This window comes from Oncorhynchus mykiss, chromosome 30 (assembly GCF_013265735.2).
Source record: "Oncorhynchus mykiss isolate Arlee chromosome 30, USDA_OmykA_1.1, whole genome shotgun sequence".
NCBI lineage: Eukaryota > Metazoa > Chordata > Actinopteri > Salmoniformes > Salmonidae > Oncorhynchus > Oncorhynchus mykiss.
In genome coordinates, this window is record NC_050570.1 from 27,355,778 (window position 1) to 27,379,767 (window position 23,990).

General features: G+C 44.0%; 1 protein-coding gene across 2 annotated transcripts in view; it reads right to left on the bottom strand.

The window, feature by feature from the left end:
• Nucleotides 1-485: 485 nt before the first annotated feature.
• LOC110521644 (PR domain zinc finger protein 5) overlaps nt 486-23,990 on the bottom strand; it is a 71,408-nt gene continuing 47,903 nt past the window's right edge. For both annotated transcript variants that reach the window (XM_021599332.2, XM_036969080.1), the window contains exons 14-16: nt 13,183-13,268; nt 5,349-5,453; nt 486-2,394 (exon numbers count right to left, since the gene is read on the bottom strand). In XM_021599332.2, coding sequence (XP_021455007.1) covers nt 2,230-2,394; nt 5,349-5,453; nt 13,183-13,268 — 356 coding nt within the window. In that variant the 3' untranslated portion in view covers nt 486-2,229. The remainder of the gene's footprint in view (nt 2,395-5,348; nt 5,454-13,182; nt 13,269-23,990) is intronic.

Here is a 23,990-nt window from a genome sequence, read left to right on the forward strand (position 1 = left end):
ACCGACTCTTAACAGACTATTTGATGACAAGCTTAGAGACTCCCAGCTCTGGGAGTCTGATCCAGCATCCATATGGCATTCAGGAAATTCTCACAGACTCAGAAAAACTCTTCAAAACAGACGCCTTTGAGCCTTTCAGGAGCTTCGGCAGTGGGTGAGTGTGAGAAATGAGTCCGAGTGAGTCCCTTTATAGCGAGAGGAGAGAAGAGAGTAGAGCAACCATCAGATAGCCTCTTTAGTGGGTTGCTTTAGATCAGGCAAAGTGGGAACTGTAGAGATCAGGCAGCGGTGATCAGTGGTGACAGTGGCCACTGGGGGAAAAAACACTTCAATTAGGCTCCCAGCAGACTGCCAACCAAACCAAGAATAAGGGTTAAATTAACAACAACAAAGCGAGCAAATTTAATCAATTCAAGTGTTTTCCGAAATACCCAAACGTCAACAGTTAATCGACACATACTTAGAATTAACAGAGTAAATGGCTGTTTGGTAAGTAATGAGGTTTTTATGAAGTACATTTCAAAACAGGAAAGTGTGATGTGAAATATTCACAGTTTGAGATGAATAGTAAAAGATACAAAATGTGTAACAGTCTGTGGAACACAGGAAGGCTATGGTCTGACCATACAAAAAGAACAGATAAACATACATCATTGCACCATCCATTAAATACATTATCCATTTAACATACAGGAGTATAAACAGAAAGAAACTGCTTGGTCCCTCAATATATGAAATAACCATATAAAACAGTCTTAGCAGACATGAAATACAGTATTATGAACAATTTGTTGCTCTTCTTTTGACAAACAGTAACAGTAACTTTGACAACAGTAATAAGGAATTTATTGCATTTCCAGACAATGCGTGGGCTGGAGGAAGGGAGTAGGCTGGCTGTGTTTGGTAAACATCTTTGTCTTTCAAACTCTTTGGAAAGTGTGTTACCTGGTCATATAGCTGTAACAGAGTAAGGCACGGTACAGTTGGCATAAGACGGGAACCTAGAAGCCGATAAGCAGGAAAGAGACTTTCGGAGCGAGGCTAGTTATTGTATCGCGCTGAATTGTCTGGACATGCCACTCCCAAACTTTCCTATTAAAACTCAATTGAATGTAAAGTATAAACAGAAGAGCGGTTTGGAAGCAGATCAGAACAGCGTGGGTCTTGCGCCTCATCCAAACCCCCTGTGAATTGAATATGTACTCCATACTCCATAATTCCTATGTGCAGGATATGTTCCGATATTGAATTCTAATCTTTTCCATATTTTGCATTTGTATATATTTAATCGTAAAAAGAAAAGACTGCTTATTGCTACGTCTGAAATGCATAGCAGGCCATCCTGTACGTTTAACACTGTAAATATACAGTGAACTCCAAAAGTGTTGGGACAGATAAATGTGTTGTCGCTTTGGCTCTGTACTCCAGCACTTTGGATTGAAAATGATATTAATGGGACAAATTCATTAATGGGACAATTAATGGGACAAATTCACTTGCATGTGTTTTAGAGTAGCCACAAGTTAAGTATTTGGTTCCATATTCATAGCACACAACGACTACATCAAGATTGTGAAGCTACAAACCTGTTGGATGCATTTGCTGTTTATTCTGGTTGTGTTTCAGATAATTTTGTGCCAAATAGAAATGAATGGTAAATAGTGTCATTTTGTAGTCACTTTTATTGTAAATAAGAATAGAATATGTTTCTAATGCATTATTTACCATTCATTTCTATAGGGCACAAAATAATCTGAAAGACAACCAAAACAGACAGAAAATGCATCTGACAAATTTGTAGTCACAAACTTCATGTAGTCATTATGCGCTATGAATATGGCACACAATACTTAACTTTTTACTACTTTTATACAGCTGGTGTGGTAATGACACTCCATGGCGGTGGGCGTAGCTGGCGTGGGGAGCTGTGGGTGGACGCTGGTCTGGTCTGGGCCAGCTCAGCCCACATACAGTAAGTGGATTTGTCCCAATACTTTTGGCCCCCTAAAATGGGGGCACTATACAAGAAGTGCTGTAATTTTGATATGGATGAAAATACCTTCAAAGAAAAGGTGATAGTCTGCACTTTAACCTCATGGTCATTGTATCATTTAATATCCAAAGAGCTGGAGTACAGAACCAAAACAACCGCAAAATGTGTCACTGTGCCAATACCTTTGGAGTTCACTGCAGTTTATCTTCAGTAGTATCATATACAGTAGATGGGTCCTAGCCCTCTGTCTCCCCGTGAACATTCTCCATGTGCACTTTGAGGTAGTCGTTCCTGGTGAACTTCTTATGGCACAGCGAGCATTCTGCCATGGGCCTGTTGGGGTTGTGGGTCAGCTTGTGCCTGCTCAGCATCTTCTTCAGACTGAACGACAGATCACACACCTACAGAGAGCAGAGGAGAGAGAAGTGTGTTAGTTAGCTCTGTTAGAGATCAGAACGGATTAGACCTTAACTACAATACATACACATCTCTGTTATAGTAGCTCTCTGATGGATCTTACTGAATTAATTCAGTCCTAAACTAAACAAGTATGCTGCAGAGCAATATTAAGCTTTACAATCCCTATTATGGGTACAGCCAGCTGACTGAACCACATTTAATTGGTACTGGAAATCACACGAGAGAAGGCTTAGATAGAAATCCTATTTTCCCCGACATAAAGAGGGATTAAATTAAACATAACATCCATCACAAATGATCACTTTCACACCCCCAAAAAACGACTCCATTTCACACTACCAGTCATCTTAATCCTGCATTGGCATGGGTGCAGCAGTTCAACACCCGGTCTCAGGCTTCCCAGCATGTCTTCTTCACACTTAAATATCATCCATTCAAAATGCAAACAGTAGAGAAGTCCCCTAAAGTTCCTGTGACAGAGTGTGTGTTTCTGTGATCACATCATCAACCAGGTTTAATCACCATTTAGGATGCACGTCATAACACTAGACGGCTGGAGATACAGAATACCAAAATAATTGCACTCAAAGTCTTTAATAGTGAATCAACAATACATTTCATGAATTGAATTCAAACACATCCTTGAAATGATTAAAAATAAAGAGATGGCCTTAACTGATAACAGTACTCTCCTTCGTTTCCCGAACCCCCTAGTGCTAACCCAGCCAGTCTGGGCTTAAAAGACCCATCATGTCAGAGGGTTCTGAGGGTTAAGGAAACAGCCAATTTGATTGGCTTTCAGATGTAAAACTCTAGTAATTTAAAAAGACACCGTTGTGGGTCTTCCATAAAACAGAATAAAAACAGTGGAAGGAAAGATGTTTTCAATTTCCAGACATGGTAAGAGGAAAGTGAGGGGGATCCAGAGACTTTAACAGGTCTTAAAAGATCCTTCCAGAGCATCAGCAGGACCCGTGGTCGCGTGTTTCTCTCTGAGAATCATTATTACTCCTGCGGTATTATAAACAGAGGGTAATTTCTCCCTCTGATCTTCTCAATGTGTTTACGTGAGATCAGTCGACTAGACCTCTCCAGAGGAGAGAGATCTTTATCTTCCTCATATTGAGTTTTAGCCCACATCTGGCCCCATGCCACAGTCTGGCTGAGCAGAGTACATGCACACACAAGCACACATACATAAGCGTGGATACAAAAGCACGGACACACACATATGTACACATACAATCAGTGCCAGTCAAAAGTTTGGACACACCCACTCATTCCAGGGTTTTTCTTTATTTGTACTATTTTCTACATGGTAGAATAATAGTGAAGACATCAAAACTATGAAATAACACATATAGAATAATGTAGTAACCAAAAAAGTGTTAAACAAATCAAAATATATTTGAGATTTGAGATTGTTAAAAAATGCCACCCTTTGCCTTGACAGCTTTGCACACTCTTGGCATTCTCTCAACCAGCTTCACGAGATAGTCACCTGGAATGCATTTCAATGAACAGGTGTGCCTTGTTAAAAGTTAATTTGTGGAATGTCTTTCCTTCTTAATGCATTTGAGCCAATCAGTTGTGTTGTGACAAGGTAGGGTGGTATACAGAAGATAGCCCTATTTGGTAAAAGACCAAGTCCATATTATGGCAAGAACAGCTGAAATAAGCAAAGAGAAACAACAATCCATCATTACTTGAGTACATGAAAGTCAGTCAATACGGAACATTTCAAGAACTTTGAAAGTTTCTTCAAGTGCATACGATAAGTTCATTAGAGTTAACAGCACCTCAGATTGCAGCCCAAATAAATGCTTCACATAGTTCAAGTAACCGACATCTCAACACCAACTGTACAGAGGAGACAGCGTGAATCAGGCCTTCATGGTCGAATTGCCGCAAAGAAACTACAACTAAAGGACACCAATAAGAATAAGAGACTTGCTTGGGCCAAGAAAAAAAAGCTATGTACTTTAGACCGGTGGAAATCTGTCCTTTGGTCTGATGAGTCTAAATTTGAGATTTTTGGTTGCAACTGCCGTGTCTTTGTGAGACACCGAGTAGGTGAACGGATTTCCGCATGTGTGGTTCCCCCCGTAAAGCATGGAGTATGAGGTGTGATGGTGTGGGGGTGCTTTGCTTGTGACACTGTCTGTGATTTATTTAGAAGGCACACAACCAGCATGGCTAACACAGCATTCTGCAGCGATACACCATCCCATCTGGTTTGCACTTAGTGGGACTATCAATTGTTTTTCAATAGGGTCATTACCCAACACACCTCCAGGCTGTGGAAGGGCTATTTGACCAAGAAGGAGAGTGATGGAGTGCTGCATCAGATGACCTGGTCTCCACAATCACCCGATCTCAACTAAATTGAGGTGGTTTGGGATGAGTTGGACCGCAGAGTGAAGGAAAAGCAGCCAACAAGTGCTCAGCATATGTGGGAACTCCTTCAAGACTGTTGGAAAAGCATTCCAGGTGAAGCTGGTTGAGAGAATGCCAAGAGTGTGCAAAGCTGTCATCAAGGCAAAGAGTGGCTACTTTGAAGAATCTCAAATATATTTTGATTGGTTTAACACTTTTTTGGCTAATACATGATTGCATATGTATTTCACAGTTTTGATATCTCGACTATTATTCTACAATGTAGAAAATAGTAAAAAATAAAAAATCTAATTGACTGGTACTTTATCCCCACACCATTTGGAGTTATGGTTAAAGTGGAAATATGTAACTTTTGGTGCCACCTGAACAAATTCACATTGAAATGTGATTTATAGATCTATAATTCTACTTGAAAGCAAGTCTAAGAAGTGGTAGATCTGTTCTATGTGCGCTATTTCTATGCTTCCCGTTCTTAAGTTTTGGTTATGTGTCTGGCAATCAGGAAACAGCGGAGCAACTTCAAAGGCCCAGAACTTACATCACACTGGAAGGGTTTCTCTCCGGTGTGGGTTCTCATGTGTTCGTCCAGACCTCTCTTCTGACTGAAGGCCTTGTTACATTCACTGCATTTATATGGCTTCTCCTGCAGGGACACACAAACAAATGCACACTTACAGACAGATCACCTCTCAACACACAGCCAACCCGTATACTATACACAAATACTGTACTCAAACAGAGACATGGACTCTCACACAATGGACACCCACAATCACACACACACACACCCTCATATCCTCTCACTTCAAACCCCACCGCCCCCCTAGTGAGTTTATGAAGATATGAAATGAGAGATTGTACAGCCCCTGCAGTAGGGAGGAAATGGCAAGCGTATGGGGCCATAAGGAACACATGGATCCCTCTAAAGCGTAAGAAAACACGGCACAGAAAAGCCCTTTGAACATGTACCAGTGCGCCGGCTCACTGGGGCTGTAGAATATCACCCTCTTCTCCACACCTCATCAGTTTACCAAAGAACATTTCCTCTGTGCCTTTCAGAGGCCTGTCTGGGTGTCACTCAAAAGCTCCTATCGCTCTGTGGGGGTGTGTGTTTTGTGTGTGTGTGCGTGATTTTCTGGGTGGACAGTCACTCTGTGGCTCTTTTTGACAAGACTCACTGATAGCAAAGTCTCTACCCATTTAGTGCGCAGTTGTCATGGGAACCGGGTGAATACAGGAAGTAAGGGTCCTGGGAAAAGAGCTATCATGTGGGCGGGACAAGGAGTGGCCAATGACACAGGATACAACCGGAGGTAAAGATCAGGTTCAATGCATATGTCTGTGAGTGTGTGTATATGAGTGAGTGTGTATGCGTGTGTGTGTGAGTGAGAAAGAAAACGAGAGACGCCTAACAGTGTGTGTGGGTGTGTGAGTTACTTGGGTGTGGAGACCAAACCAGAACATAAGTGACGGTTTGTGTATTGTAAACCGCCAGATAAACCTGCTAGTTTAATTGGTATCACTTTTCTAATAAAGCATCACTTTCACACTCAGGGGAAAACTTCCTCCTGAATGACATACAGAAAACCAAAAAAGGTTCAAGTTCAGAAGAAAACACACAGATGTATAGGGGTGATGTGGAGGACCCAGAATGCATCACTGTGACCCCAGTAACATCTGTATCTGCTCTTCGGCAGATGTTCACCCTTGTGACATTCAACCTGACCCTCTGATTGGCTCATATCTGAATCTGTCCAGTCAGGAGCCAGCGGGGTTATGAATGGAGGGATAAAGCTCTGTTTATGTAACTCTAAGAGATCCAGTAGGATCACATTTCATATCAAACGTGGTCAATGGTCATCTCTAAACCAACATCCTCTGTAATCCAATACAAAATCAAACCCATATACCCCTAGGCACTTCTTATGGCTTTGAAAGAATTGGAGGTAATTAGCAATATGGTGATGCTTCCGCCTAGCCTACTAGAGGGCAAGGTGGAGCAACTGCCGTATTGCTAATACCCATCTAAACTGGTCCGTTCACTTAATGCTGTGATGAACCAATCAGAGACTGCTATATTGCACCAATAGGGACCAGCTATAACTGACCAATGAAAAAGTGTTACAGTAAAACCCGTTCAGAGGTTTCCAAACTGAAAACAGAGGAGCTTGGAAGATTCTGATGGAACTTCAGAACTCTGGGCCAAAGTCAAACAAAATCAAACAGGCACCCCCACAGAGGGAACCAGTGGAATTTTAATCAGTGTGTTTACAGTCAGATCACTCTTGTCACCATCAGAGAAACTTAAAGAGATTAATAAAAAATCTCTGACCAGGCAACATGTCAGACGCTTTATAGGAATCACATGTGTTCTATTGTAGTTGCCGATGGTTTGCTATGTGGGATAAACACACAACTCTAAACAGATCCATCTCTAAACTATACATTAACACTGAGCTGGAGCTCCTTCAGCCAAATGGCATTTGTTCTGCTGAGGGGTGACTTCATCGTCCAGCTCTCTGCTGTGTGTCAGCTCAGCCCATATTTCACTACTGCAGTCACGGTGCTCTGAGCAAAGACAGAGCCGGGGACACACAAAGCCATGTCTCAATTCAAACATGAATGTTTCATCAAGTCCTCGCTAGAGAATAGGAGCTGATAGGAGTGTCCCTGTGCCGCCAGCTGTCTGTTTCCACTGTACTATTTTAGGTCAGAAGCTTTATACTGTACCTGCAGTCCAGGTTCATAGAGTGCAACGTACTGATGTGTGCTTGAGCAAACAGGAAATGTACTTGAAACGTGTCAACAAAACCGACAGGGCATACTCGTATGAATTAACGATCATGTAAAAAGTCATAAATAAATACTTGTACATAAATATACAGTACCATGGCCACACACACACACACACACACACACATCTCATGGAAAGCGGTGATTAGGTGGAGAACTTCAGTGGGTAGAGAAGTAGTGCAGAGGCACGGGCAGGAAATGACCTCATGAGAGAGCAGGGTGACCATGCTCTTCCTCTCCCCACCCTGAGCAGCTTGGTCCAAGCTCTGAGTCAGTGTACATTTACATGCTCATCGTATCAACACTAACGACACCTGTCATGTCCTCACAATGTACAGTCAGGAACCCAATCACAGTCTTTCAAACTTTCAAAACTTCTCAGACTGTGCTCAGTGTCTGCTGTGAGATTGCTATTACATGTGGATGTATTCTAGTCCACCATATACAGCTCTAAGTAGTAATCATTATCCTCCCCAGACTTAAAAAAAAATAACTGTGGGAGAAGCCTACGTGAGTGTCCTGGAATCTCCTCATGGAAAAAAAAGTCCTTCAGCTTTCATGTTTGCAGAGCGAGACACTGACTGGCAAGACAGGACTCCTCTCTATTCCTGGCTGCCTGGCAGAGGTGTGTGAACCTCTATTCCTGGGTGTTAGGTTCTACAGCTTGGCTGAGCATGGAGCAGATCAACTAAAGCGTAGCGCTGGAGATGGGTAGATAAGCATTTATGGACACCTGGGACTGGTACACCATATATACACAAAAGTATGTGGACATCCCTTCAAATGAGTGGAATTGGCTATTTCAGCCACACCCGTTGCTGACAGGTGTATAAAATTGAGCGCACAGCCATGCAATCTCCATAGACAAACATTGCCAGTAGAATGGCCTTACTGAAGAGCTCAGTGACTTTCAACGTGGCAGCGTCATAGGATGCCACCTTTCCAACAAGTCAGTTCGTCAAATGTCAGCCCTGCTAAAGCTGCCCCAGTCAACTGTAAGTTCTGTTATTGTGAAGTGGAACGGTCTAGGAGCAACAACTGCTCAAGGGGTAAAGTGGTAAGCCACACAAACTCACAGAACGGGAACGCCCGAGTGCTGAAGCGCGTAGCACATAAAAATAATCTGTCCTCGGTTACAACACTCACTACCAAGTTTCAAACTACGTCTGGAAGCAATGTGTAGCACAAGGACTGTTCATCGGGAGCTTCATGAAATGGGTTTCCATGGCCGAGCAGCCGCACACAAGCTTAAGATCAACACATCAATGTCCAGCGTCGGCTGGAGTGGTGTAAAGCTTGCCGTCATTGGCTCTGGAGCAGTGAAAATGTGTTCTCTGGAGTGATGAAACACGCTTCACCATCTGGAAGCCTGACGGACTAATCTGTGTTTGGCCAATGCCAGGACAATGCAACCTGCCCGAATGCATAGTGCCAACAGTAAAGTTTGGTGGTGGAGGAATAACGGTCTGGGGCTGTTTTTCATGGTACAGGCTAGGCCTCTTAGTTCCAGTGAAGGGAAATATTAACGCTACAGCATACAGTTGAGAGACAGAAGTTTACATACACCTTAGCCAAATACATTTAAACTCAGTTTTTCACAATTCCTGACATTTAATCCTAGTAAAAGTTCCCGGTCTTAGGTCAGTTAGGATCACCACTTTATTTTAAGAATGTGAAATGTCAGAATAATAGTTGAGAGAATTAATTATTTCAGATTTTATTTCTTTCATCACATTCCAAGTGGGTCCGAAGTTTACATACACTCAATTAGTATTTGGTAACACTGCCTTTACATTGTTTAACTTGGGTCAAACGTTTCGGGTAGCCTTCTACAAGCTTCCCACAATAAGTTGGGTGAATTTTGGCCCATTCCTCCTGACAGAGCTGGTGTGAGTCAGGTTTGTAGGGGGCAGTATTTTCATTTTTGGAAAAATAACGTTCCCGTAGTAAACGGGATATTTTCTCAGGACGAGATGCTAGAATATGCATATAATTGACAGCTTAGGATAGAAAACACTCTAAAGTTTCCAAAACTGTAAAAATATTGTCTGTGAGTATAACAGAACTGAGGTTGCAGGCAAAAGCCTGAGAAAAATCCAAACAGGAAGGGACTCTTATTTAGAAGGCTCTGCGTTCCTATGCGTCCCTATTGAGCAGTGAATGGGCTATCAACCAGATTACTTTTTCTATGGCTTCCCTAATGTGTCTAGTGTCACAATACATAGTTTCAGGCTTTTATTTAGAAAAATGAGCCTTAACGTCAACATTGCGTCAGTGGTCAGCTGAAGTCTCTCATAGTGTTTGGTGCGTAAAGGACAAATGCGGCCATTGTTTCTCTCTCTCCTACTAAGAAGCCACCAGTCCCGGTTGATATATTATCAAATAGATATTTGAAAAACACCTTGAGGATTGACTATAAACTGTTTCTGTCAATATTATGGAGCTAATTTGGAATATTTTTCGGCGTTGTAGTGACCGCAATTTCCGGTCGATTTCTCAGCGAACGTGAAGAACAAACAGAGCTATTTCGCCTACAAAAATAATATTTTTGGAAAAAAGGAACATTTGCTATCTAACTGGGAGTCTCTTGAGTGAAAACATCCGAAGCTCATCAAAAGTAAACGATTTAATTTGATTGCTTTTCTGATTTCCGTGACCAAGTTACCTGCTGCTAGCTGGACAAAATGCTATGCTAGGCTATCGATACATTTACACAAATGCTTGTCTAGCTTTGGCTGTAAAGCATATTTTGAAAATCTGAGATGACAGGGTGATTAACAAAAGCCTAAGCTGTGTCTCAATATATTTCATTTGTGATTTTCATGAATAGGAATATTTTCTAGGAATATTTATGTCCGTTGCGTTATGCTAATTAGTGTCAGATGATGACAACGGTCTCGTTCACGGGATGTCAGAGGTTTTAAGCCATTTTGCCACAACTTTGGAAGTATGCTTGGGGTCATTGACCATTTGGAAAACCCATTTGCAACCAAGCTTTAACTTCCTGACCGGTGTCTTGAGATGTTGCTTCAATATGTCCATATCATTTTCCTACCTCATGATGCCATCTATTTTGTGAAGTGCACCAGTCCCTCCTGCAGCAAAGCACCCCCACAACATGATGCTGCCACCCTCGTGCTTCACAATGGTGTTCTTTGGCTTGCAAGCCTCCCACTTTTCCTCCAAACATAACGATGGTCATTATGGCCAAACAGTTTTATTTTTGTTTCATCAGACCAGAGGAAATTTCTCCAAAAAGTACGATCTTTGTCCCCATGTGCAGTTGCAAACCATAGTCTGGCTTTTTATGGCGGTTTTGGAGCAGTGGCTTCTTCCTTGCTGAGCGGCCTTTCAGGTTATGTCGATATTGGACTCGTTTTACTGTGGATATAGATGTTTTTGTACCGGTTTCCTCCAGCATCTTCACAAGATCCTTTGCTGTTGTTCTGGGATTCATTTGCACTTTTCGCACCAAAGTATGTTAATCTCTAGGAATCTCAGAACGCATCTCCTTCCTGAGCGATATGACGGCTGCGTGGTCCCATGGTGTTTATACTTGCATACTATTGTTTGTACAGATGAGCGTGGTACCTTCAGGCATTTGGAAATTGCTCCCAAGGATGAACCAGACTTGTGGAGGTCTACAATTTGTTTTCTGAGGTCTTGGCTGATTTCTTTTGATTTTCCCATGAAGTCAAGCAAAGAGGCACTGAGTTTGAAGGTAGGTCTTGAAATACAGCCACAGGTACACCTCCAATTGACTCAAATTATGTAAATTAACCTATCAGAAGCTTCTAAAGGCATGACATCATTTTCTTGAATTTTCCACGCTGTTTAAAGGCACAGTCAACTTAGTGTATGTAAACTTCTGACCCAGTGGAATTGTGATACAGTGAATTATAAGTGAAATAATCTGTCTGTAAACAATTGTTGGAAAAATTACTTGTGTCATGTACAAAGTAGAGGTCCTAACCGACTTGCCAAAACTATAGTGTGTTAACAAGAAATCTGTGGAGTGGTTGAAAAACGAGTTTTAATGACTCCAACCAAAGTGTACGTAAACTTCCGACTTCAACTGTACATTCAAGACGATTCTGTGCCTCCAAATCTGTGGTCAATGCCTGACCTCACTAATGCTCGTGGCTGAATGGAAGCAAGTCCTCACAGCAATGTTCCAACATCTCGTGGAAATCCTTTCCAGAAGAGTGGAGGCTGCTATAGCAGCAAATGGTTGACCAACTCCATATTAATGCCCATGATTTTGGAATGAGATGTTTGACAAGCAGGTGTCCGCACACTTTAGGTCATGTAGTGTATCTTAGACACACACAATTGCAAATATAAACACAGTAGCATGTGTAGATGTTCCTACATAAAAACAGGAAAGTATGCTTAAGGATATTTCATGTGACTTTTGGAATACACCATAAGTCATGTCATAGTAAGAAGTTATTTACTAGCTCATTTGGTGGTTAAAAACATCCGGCAGCAAAAACAGCTCTCAACGAAAACAGATCCAGAATGTTACTGTTATTCCTTGGTAGGGTTGGGAATTGCCAGGGACCTCACGATATTATCACGATACGATATGTATTGTGATTCGATTAGGGCTGTCACTTACCCCTCAAAAAAATATTAGTAAATCGAGTCATTTTTTCTTTCAACCAATCAATTGGTCAAAATGTTTAAATATCTATTTTTCAATATATAGACACACCCTATGTGTTTTTATAAAATCAACTATAAATACTAAACTTGTCTGATGTTTTAAGCACGCTGTTTGATTAAATAACTAAGACACACAAATGACTAAAGAGGGAGCCAGAGATCAAGATAGCCTAACCAGAAAAAAATATATATTTCTGACCCCCCTCCTCCCGCTGCTGCTGGCCTTCGCAGATTTTGCCATTACACTCCTGAAGTTGCTGGTAATAGGCTACACCAGCTTTGTAGGTTACACCAATATATCTTACCATTTCTACCGACCAGTCAACTAAATGGGGTCAGCCCTAGATTCTATACTGCGATTTTGTTGCGATTTGATGTTCCAAACATATTGCTCACAATGTCTACTACAGAGAGACAAGAGAGAGCAATGAATAAATGAGTTTTAATCAGTCATTAAATAAAAGCGCTGAAAACATGTTGGCTCACTATTTAAAAAGAAGATGGAGAACAAGCTATAGAATGAAAAATATCAGAGTTTTGGTTCGGGTACAACCGACTAGCGCTAGATAACTAACTACCTACAGTAGCAAAAAAGAAACTGGGGACTTGGGAGTCAAATATTGATATAATATTGTACAAACCTGGTATTGTGATATGTAACTGTATACATTTTCCCCCATCACTATTCCTTGGCTTTCATGACTGGTTTTTACACTCAAATACATACAGAGACATACATGTGTGAATACACACACACGCGTAGGGGTGTGAGGATGGAAAGAGGAGGAGAAGGAGGTAAACGGAAATCTAACCAATTCCATGTGGCAGAGAAACACCAACACCTCAAACTGTTCCTGGAACAAAGAGATGAGAGAGTGTGTGGTAGAAGTGGGTGTGGAAAAGAGACTTACCCGAGTGTGTGTGCGAATGTGCATCTTCAGTCCATCATTCTTGCTGAATGCTTTGTCACAGTAAGGACACTGGTATGGCCGCTCACCTAGAGAGAAGCATCAACAGAAGGATCGACACACATCAGCGAGAAGGAAACATCAAAATCAATACAGAGAGGATTACAAATACAGTGTGCAGATGCTCTTAAGTAGTTTAGATAAGCGCACATTTGTCTACACACTAGGCAGTATGCAAAAAACTCTTTGAAACACAAAATACTACACAATGATCAAACACTAGACATATATACACACACATCCACCCAAAACTACTATGACCATGGTAATCTTCAAACAGAGCAGATCTAAGCTCAGAGGAATTGGAGGCATGAAAAAAATGTAGGGGGAAAATACAAATTTTTGCGCTGCGGCTGGCCACATGCAGACCCTGATCAAAGTTATCTGTTTCCTGCCGGCCGGGCCTCCAGCTCTGATGCAGTGCCGCAGAGAGACGGGAGGGGAGATCTTCATGTTTATGCCACCCCTGCCCCTAAACTAGAGCTGCTGGCGCTGCCATGCACCGATGCACTACACTGCACTCTGACACTGATGGGGGCCACAAAAAATCTGAACTCATCATGAGGGCCGCAGTGGCTCATGGGTCTGCGTACCCACATCCATACCCACATGCAGTCAGAGCCGGTCCTAGCCTTTTGGGGGCCCTTGCGAGCAAAACATTTGAACAGCCCCCTTCTTGATAGCAAAGAAAAACAAGTTTTATACACTTCATTTCCTGCAATTCTACACATTTTGCCATGGGGCGTAGACAGTGCTTAATTTGAGCCGGATCCTGCCGGAACAGGATCTGGCACCTCTCAGTTTTGGACTGTTTCATTCCAGGAACCCATTTGCCAGGATCTGGTACCCCTCATGGCATAATTCTTTTTTTCACTCTTTGCAATGTAAAAAATGTAATAAAAGCAATCAGGGTTAATTCGAGTTGCCTCCTCTGTAATTCCCCTTCCCCCTAAAAAACATTGTGAAAACGTGCCTGATAAGAATTGATTTGAGTTAGTCCGGCCCAGGTTTTTGGATTGCACAACATTGTAGCCTATAGACAAATGCATGTCCATTGCTGTGGGGAGATAGAGAAGCATGCCTGTATCTCTCACAGAACTAGAATGCCATTTACTTTCTATGATCGCTCTCCCTCTCTCTGCTCTGATAGACATTAGCCTGCAACTCATCTCTCCAGCGTTGTACTTATGTACTCATAGCCATGGGAAGGGTTCTGGAGGTTCTGGCAGCAGCCCTGATGAATTGAAATACATTTGCCAAGAAGTTATAGAATTACTGCTGTCTGTTCAGAAAGAAATGCAATAATTCAGAAGACTACACCTGAAGTAGGCCTATAATTTAGTCACAGAAGATCAATAGCTTATTTTTTTATTTTTTTTAAATGTGTCTAGCTGTGGATTGTGTGTAGCCCAATAACAGGCCATGCCTACAGTTGGGAACATGTGGCAAATCTGTCAGTGAATAGCATGCAGCCAAAACAGGGCTTTCGCAATATTGCAAATACAATCGTGGGAAAACACAGATTGGAAAGCAAATGGCTCCTGCTGAAAAGAGAAGACTAATCTGCCTTTAGGCTACCAAATATGTTACCAACTTCCAAATAGGCTTATTGAGCAAACAGCATTGTTTTGCAAAGGAAAACAAGAGAGAGGCTTTTGACACAAGGGCATCAGCCATCGCTGATGAGTGAGCTGCGCATCATTGGATGATTCAGTTAAACTGGAAAGCTTTTTTAGGACTATAATTTCCTCCTCATATTGCACAATATGTGTGTCTCCACACACCTAGGCCTAGGCTATTGATGGATTCAAGACGTTTTTAATGATCTCAGTTTCAGTGTCAAAGTGGCCTGTCATTTCAATACATTTTTCGGCATTGAAAAAGATTCTGCCAAAGTCTGCAGTCATGTAAAATGATGTATAAATACATAAAAAAGGTCTTCCCGGACCCTAGGCTACAAACTTTTTGTTCCGGCACCTGCCAATTTACAAATGAAGCACTGGGCATAGAGAATACGTTGCAGTATTAACTCATTTCATACAATTCTACTCATTTTGCCATGGGGAAGAGAGAAATGTTTTGAGTTTTTAATAGGATATCGGAGTGAGAATGACTAACAAAATCAAAGGGGTCCCGCAGTTGGTCATTTGACCATGATTACAAGTTTAGATAGGTGGCTAGACTAATTTACCAATCTAAACAATGTTAGGTGACATGAGTGAGTGAATGTCAGTAAGTGACATAAGAGAAAAACTGCTGATGCACAGCCACATTTTTTAATTGCAACTTGTGTATTCATTCTACTATTCTAACTCTCAATAGTAAGTTGGTCCGTGGACCTGTGCTGAGCATAAATCTGGTTCTTCTCAAGGCCTTTTTCTCCCTCTAGCCATGCTGCCTCTGGTTGTGCACTGATGCTTTTCTATGCAGGGAAACCCTTCTCCAGGCTTTAGGTCCCCACAGGAACTACAATTATGAAGGGATTCTATGGTTGTTAGGTTCGGGTAGAGGTTATTATAATGTAGATGTGTTCTGAGAAGATCCTCACTGGGCAATGATGAAGAAAAGCAAACAGAACTCCCACAAACCTTCTCAGAATCAGATAAAGTCAAATATCCTTTTATCCAGCGTTTCCCAAACTTGGACCTCGGGACCCCAAAGGGTGCACGGTTGGTTTTTTCCCCAAATAATCAGCGGTGTAGTGCTAGGGCGAAAAACTAAACGTGCACCCCTTGGGGTCTCGAGGACCGAGTTTAGAAAACCTTGCTTTTATCTTATTCGAATCAAATAAAATGGTACACACTCACAAATCTGCCTATAGTTTTATGTGAGGAAATAATGATTGATTATTTATCACACTAATCCATGTGTTCTTTCTAGTGAGAGAAAAGGCCTCACAATCAGTAGTACCGCTTGTCTCATGAAAATACATAGCTCCAAAGTAAGAACACACTACAACCCATAGTCAGGCTGGCCCGGCTGAGCTGAGCCCGGGCCCAGTGGATCAAAGACAGGCCAGCCTAACTCCCAGAGATCCTATCTGAGCACGCTCTGTACGATGGCAAAGAGGATGTGACAGGCTGTCAGTCAAACAGCCAGCAGACACGTGGATCTATTTACCCCAGAGCTGATCCGCAGCCCAGATAGCACAACCAGCACTGATTACCAACCTATATATGGAATATGAGGTAACTCATATAACCGCAGTGAAAATACCCCTTCCAAAGGAAAATACAGTGCAATACTTGTAAGGTAGTATTTTGGGGTTCCACCATGGTTACAGTGCCTTCAGAAAGTATTAAGTAAAGCCTGAATTCAAAATCTACACACAATACATCAGAATGACAAAGTGAAAACATGTTTTAACAAATGTTCAAACATTTACTGAAAATGAAACACAGAAATATTTAATTCACGTAAGTGTTCACAATGCTGAGTCAATACTTTGTTAAAGCACCTTTGGCAGCGATTACAGCTGTGAGTCTTTCTGGGTAAGTCTCTAAGAGTTTTCCACACCTGGATTGAGTAACATTTGCCCATTATTCTTTTCAAAATTCTTGAAGCTCTGTCAAATTGGTTGTTGATCATTGCTAGACAAACACTTTCAGGTCTTGCCATAGATTTTCAAGTAGATTTAAGTCAAAACTGTAACTTGGCTATTCAGGAACATTCACTGTCTTCTTGGTAAGCAACTCCAGCGTAGATTTGGTCTTGTTATTTTCCTGCTGAAATGTGAATTAATCTCCCAGTGTCTGGTGGAAAGCAGACTGAACCAGGTTTTCCTCTAGGATGTTGTCTGTGCTTAGCTCCATTCTGTTTCTTGTTTTATCTTATGAAAAACTCCCCAGTCCTTAATGATTACAAGCATACCCATAACATGATGCAGCCACCACTATGCTTAAAAATACAGAGAGGGTACAACTGTAGTAATGTGTTGTATTTGCCCCAAACCTAACATTTTGCATTCAGGACATTGCTCTGCCACATTTTCTGCAGTGTTCCTTTAGTGGCTCGTTGCAAACAGGATGCACGTTTTAGAATATTTTTTCTATTCTGTACAGGCTTCATCCTTTTCACTCTGTCAATTAGGTTAGTATTGTGGAGTAACCACAATGTTGTTGATCCATCCTCAGTTTTCTCCTATCACAGCCATTAAACTCTGTAACTGATTTAAAGTTACCATTGGCCTCATGGTGAAATCCCTGAGAGGTTTCCTTCCTCTCCGGCAACTGTGTTAGGAAGGACGCCTGTATCTTTGTAGTGGCTGGGTGTATTTGTCATGTTGTCTTGTCTCTGTCCTCTCCCTTCACCCTGTCTCCCTCTGCTGGTCGTGTCAGGTTACCTTTTCTCCCCTTCTTTCCCCCAGCTGTTCCCTGTCTCCTAACTACCCATTCACCCCGTTCCCCACCTGTTCCCTTTTTCCCTCTGATTAGGTCCCTATATCTCCCTCTGTTTCTGCTCCTGTCCTTGTCGGATTCTTGTTTGTTTGTGTTTCATGCCTGAGCCAGACTATCGTCATGTTTGCTGTAACCTTGTCCTGTCCTGTCGGAATCTGCCGGTCTATCTGAGCCTACCTATGTTTTGTTATTAAAGAAGCTCTGTTTAAGTTAGTTCGCTTTTGGGTCCTCATTCACTCACCATAACAGAAGAATCCGACCAAGAATGGACCCAGCGACTTCGGATCCTCTCCACTCAGCCGTCGGGATCCAGGGAGCGATGCTAGGCAGACACGAGCAGGAAGTGTCTGCTGCTCGACATGCCGTTGAGACCCTGGCCACCCAAGTCTCCAACCTCACAGAACAGGTTCACCATCTCCGCCTCGATCCACCGGCCACTTCCAGGGCTTTCGAATCTCCGGAGCCCAGAATCAATAACCCGCCGTGTTACTCTGGGGAGCCCACTGAATGCCGCTCGTTCCTCACCCAGTGTGATATTGTGTTTTCTCTCCAGCCCAACACTTACTCCAGGAGCACTGCTCGTGTCGCCTACGTCATATCTCTCCTTATTGGACGGGCTCGTGAGTGGGGCACGGCAATCTGGGAGGCAAGGGCTGAGTGTACTAACCAGTATCAGGACTTTAAGGAGGAGATGATACGGGTTTTTGATCGATCTGTTTTTGGGGAGGAGGCTTCCAGGGCCCTGTCTTCCCTATGTCAAGGTAATCGATCCATAACAGACTACTCTATTGAGTTTCGCACTCTTGCTGCCTCCAGTGGCTGGAACGAGCCGGCTTTGCTCGCTCGTTTTCTGGAGGGTCTCCGCGCAGAGGTAAAGGATGAGATTCTCTCCCGGGAGGTCCCTTCCAGCGTGGATTCCCTGATTGAACTCGCTATTCGCATTGAGCGACGGGTTGATCTGCGTCACCGAGCTCGTGGAAAGGAGCTCGCGTTCTCCGTTGCCCCCCTCTCCGCATCACTACCATCTTCCTCTGCCGGCTCGGGAGCTGAGCCTATGCAGCTGGGAGGTATCCGCATCTCGACTAAGGAGAGGGAACGGAGAATCACCAACCGCCTCTGTCTCTATTGCGGTTCTGCTGGTCATTTTGTCACTTCATGTCCAGTAAAAGCCAGAGCTCATCAGTAAGCGGAGGGCTACTGGTGAGCGCTACTACTCCTGTCTCTCCTTCAAGATCCTGCACTACCTTGTCGGTCCATCTACGCTGGACCGGTTCGTCAGCTTCCTGCAGTGCCTTAATAGACTCTGGGGCGGAGGGCTGTTTTATGGACGAGACCTGGGCTCGGGAACATGACATTCCTCTCAGACAGTTAAGGGAGTCCACGGCCTTGTTCGCCCTGGATGGTAGTCCTCTCCCCAGGATTCAGCGTGAGACGCTACCTTTAACCCTCACTGTTTCTGGTAATCATAGCGAAACCATTTCTTTTTTGATTTTTCGTTCACCTTTTACACCTGTTGTTTTGGGCCATCCCTGGCTAGTTTGTCATAATCCTTCCATTAATTGGTCTAGTAATTCTATCCTCTCCTGGAACGTCTCTTGTCATGTGAAATGTTTAATGTCTGCTATCCCTCCTGTTTCCTCTGTCTCTTCTTCACAGGAGGAGCCTGGTGATTTGACAGGGGTGCCGGAGGAATATCACGATCTGCGCACGGTGTTCAGTCGGTCCAGGGCCACCTCTCTTCCTCCACACCGGTCGTATGATTGTAGTATTGATCTCCTTCCGGGAACCACTCCCCCCCGGGGTAGACTATACTCTCTGTCGGCTCCCGAACGTAAGGCTCTCGAGGATTATTTGTCTGTAGCTCTTGACGCCGGTACCATAGTCCCCTCCTCCTCTCCCGCCGGAGCGGGGTTTTTTTTTGTCAAGAAGAAGGACGGGTCTCTGCGCCCCTGCATAGATTATCGAGGGCTGAATGACATAACAGTTAAGAATCGTTATCCGCTTCCTCTTATGTCTTCAGCCTTCGAGATCCTGCAGGGAGCCAGGTTTTTCACTAAGTTGGACCTTCGTAACGCTTACCATCTCGTGCGCATCAGGGAGGGGGACGAGTGGAAGACGGCGTTTAACACTCCGTTAGGGCACTTTGAATACCGGGTTCTTCCTTTCGGCCTCGCTAACGCTCCAGCTGTCTTTCAGGCATTAGTCAATGATGTCCTGAGAGACATGCTGAACATCTTTGTTTTCGTTTACCTTGACGATATCCTGATTTTTTCACCGTCACTCCAGATTCATGTTCAGCACGTTCGACGTGTCCTCCAGCGCCTTTTAGAGAATTGTCTTTTTGTGAAGGCTGAGAAGTGCACTTTTCATGCCTCCTCCGTCACATTTCTCGGTTCTGTTATTTCCGCTGAAGGCATTAAGATGGATCCCGCTAAAGTCCAAGCTGTCATTGATTGGCCCGTCCCTAAGTCACGCGTCGAGCTGCAGCGCTTTCTCGGCTTCGCGAACTTCTATCGTCGTTTCATCCGTAATTTCGGTCAGGTGGCCGCTCCTCTCACAGCCCTTACTTCTGTCAAGACGTGCTTTAAGTGGTCCGTTTCCGCCCAGGGAGCTTTTGATCTCCTCAAGAATCGTTTTACATCCGCTCCTATCCTTGTTACACCTGACGTCTCTAGACAGTTCGTTGTCGAGGTTGACGCGTCAGAGGTGGGCGTGGGAGCCATTCTTTCTCAGCGCTCCCTCTCTGACGACAAGGTCCACCCATGCGCGTATTTTTCTCATCGCCTGTCGCCGTCGGAACGTAACTATGATGTGGGTAACCGCGAACTGCTCGCCATCCGGTTAGCCCTAGGCGAATGGCGACAGTGGTTGGAGGGGGCGACCGTTCCTTTTGTCGTTTGGACTGACCATAGGAACCTTGAGTACATCCGTTCTGCCAAACGACTTAATGCGCGTCAGGCGCGTTGGGCGCTGTTTTTCGCTCGTTTCGAGTTCGTGATTTCTTATCGTCCGGGCTCTAAGAACACCAAGCCTGATGCTTTGTCTCGTCTCTTCAGTTCTTCAGTAGCCTCCACTGACCCCGAGGGGATTCTCCCTGAGGGGCGTGTTGTCGGGTTGACTGTCTGGGGAATTGAGAGGCAGGTAAAACAAGCGCTCACTCACACTCCGTCGCCGCGCGCTTGTCCTAGGAACCTTCTTTTCGTTCCCGTTCCTACTCGTCTGGCCGTTCTTCAGTGGGCTCACTCTGCCAAGTTAGCCGGCCACCCTGGCGTTCGGGGTACGCTTGCTTCCATTCGCCAGCGTTTTTGGTGGCCCACCCGGGAGCATGACACGCGTCGTTTCGTGGCTGCTTGTTCGGTCTGCGCGCAGACTAAGTCCGGTAACTCTCCTCCTGCCGGCCGTCTCAGGCCGCTTCCTATTCCCTCTCGACCGTGGTCTCACATCGCCTTAGATTTTGTCACCGGACTGCCTTCGTCAGCGGGGAAGACTGTTATTCTTACGGTTGTCGATAGGTTCTCTAAGGCGGCCCATTTCATTCCCCTTGCTAAGCTTCCTTCTGCTAAAGAGACGGCACAAATCATCATCGAGAATGTTTTCAGAATTCATGGCCTTCCGTCAGACGTCGTTTCGGACAGAGGTCCGCAATTCACGTCTCAATTTTGGAGGGAGTTTTGCCGTTTGATTGGGGCTTCCGTCAGTCTCTCTTCCGGCTTTCACCCCCAGTCTAACGGTCAAGCAGAACGGGCCAATCAGACTATTGGTCGCATCTTACGCAGTCTTTCTTTTCGCAACCCTGCGTCTTGGTCAGAACAGCTCCCCTGGGCAGAATACGCCCACAACTCGCTTCCTTCGTCTGCGACCGGGCTATCTCCTTTTCAGAGTAGCCTCGGGTACCAGCCTCCGCTGTTCTCATCTCAGTTCGCCGAGTCCAGCGTCCCCTCCGCTCAGGCTTTTGTCCAACGTTGCGAGCGCACCTGGAAGAGGGTCAGGTCTGCACTTTGCCGTTATAGGACGCAGACTGTGAGGGCTGCTAATAAGCGTAGAACTAAGAGTCCTAGATATTGTCGCGGTCAGAGAGTTTGGCTCTCCACTCAGAACCTTCCCCTTAAGACGGCTTCTCGCAAGTTGACCCCGCGGTTCATTGGTCCGTTCCGTATTTCTCGGGTCATTAATCCTGTCGCAGTTCGACTTCTTCTTCCGCGATACCTTCGTCGCGTCCACCCGGTCTTCCACGTCTCCTGCATTAAGCCCGTTCTTCGCGCCCCCGCTCGTCTTTCCCCCCCCCCCCCCATCCTTGTCGAGGGCGCACCCATCTACAGGGTCCGCAGGATTTTGGACATGCGTCCTCGGGGCCGTGGTCACCAGTACCTTGTCGATTGGGAGGGGTACGGTCCTGAGGAGAGGAGTTGGGTTCCCTCTCGGGACGTGCTGGACCGTGCGCTGATCGAGGATTTCCTCGGTTGCCGCCAGGTTTCCTCCTCGAGTGCGCCAGGAGGCGCTCGGTGAGTGGGGGGGTACTGTCATGTTGTCTTGTCTCTGTCCTCTCCCTTCACCCTGTCTCCCTCTGCTGGTCGTGTCAGGTTACCTTTTCTCCCCTTCTTTCCCCCAGCTGTTCCCTGTCTCCTAACTACCCATTCACCCCGTTCCCCACCTGTTCCCTTTTTCCCTCTGATTAGGTCCCTATATCTCCCTCTGTTTCTGCTCCTGTCCTTGTCGGATTCTTGTTTGTTTGTGTTTCATGCCTGAGCCAGACTATCGTCATGTTTGCTGTAACCTTGTCCTGTCCTGTCGGAATCTGCCGGTCTATCTGAGCCTACCTATGTTTTGTTATTAAAGAAGCTCTGTTTAAGTTAGTTCGCTTTTGGGTCCTCATTCACTCACCATAACAGTATTGATACACCATCCAAAGTGTAATTCATAACTTCACCATGCTCAAAGGGATATTCAATGTCTGCTTTTTAAAAATCCATTTAACAATAGATGTCCTTCTTTGCGAGGCATTGGAAAACCTTCCTGATCTTTGTGGTTGAATCTGCGTTTGATATGCACTGCTAGACTGAGGGACCTTACAGATAATTGTATGCGTGGGGTACAGAGATGAGGTAGTCATTCAAAAATCATGTTAATCATCATTATTCATACAGAGTAAGTCCATGCACCTTATTATGTGACTTGTTAAGTAAATGTTTACTCCTGAACTTATTTAGGCTTGCCATAACAAAGGGGTTGAAAACGTATTGACATTTCAGCTTTTCCTCTTTAATTAATTTGTAAAAATGTCAAAAAAACATACTTCCACCTTGACATTATGGTGTATTGTGTGTAGGCCAGAGACCAAAAAAAAATCTAAATTCAGGCTGTAACACAACAAAATGAAGAAAAAGTCAAGGGGTGTGAACACTTTCTGAAGGCACTGTATTTTACTGCTTCTGAACAACTGAAGTCAGGAGAATGAAATTCCTTTCACAGAGAATCACAGTAAATTATAGTTAACTAGACCACAACAGTCACGACCAGGTAACACCAATGTATGAAACTAAAGACAAGACTATTTTGGCTCCTTTCTGGGTTAATAGAATCAGGGTATTTTGGACAAAATTAGTCCCCTTAGAATAAGAGCTGTTCCTGCCAGTGTAAATAGAACAGTTCCAGGGGGAGAAGTGAGACAGCAAAATGGTAACTTAATAAAACACCGCCTTAAGAGATACTGATGACTGTGTGTGTGTGTGTGTGTGTGTGTGTGTGTGTGTGTGTGTGTGTGTGTGTGTGTCCTTGTGGGTACCACAATCTAATTCCTCCTACACTTTGTTGTAGTCTAATACCTCTTCACTGACTCAAATTTGAAGAGGAAAAAGCGAGAGTGTTTTAATTAGATAGAGGAGGAATTGATGGAGGAGATGTTTTGCTCCTGTATGTAATAAGGTTAATAAGATGAGTGTCCCGGGGAGACAGGGAGTTAACATGCAGAGATGCCTATTCAATCAGAGGAACCACAACCACCCAGAGAGAGAGAGAGAGAGAGAACATCAGCAGAGAAATAATCACCCATAATAAACATTTAGCTCTGTTTGGGGCTAATTCCCCACTGACACAAACTCAACTCAAATCCATCATGTACTATACGGGATGGTTAGTTTTAGGTTAAACACTACATTATTGTAGGGCATTGTCTATTACCAGACTTTTTTGAGAGTGAATAGTCAGCGAGGGTGCATCCTTTACAGATTCACTCATTTTCAGGGGAGGAAAAACATTTCCAATCTGTTTAAGTCCTCTCTAACTCAAGGATGGGATTCTATTGGTTTGTTTTCAATTGTGTCTGACCATTTCTTCCAACCCAGTACATTTTTGCCA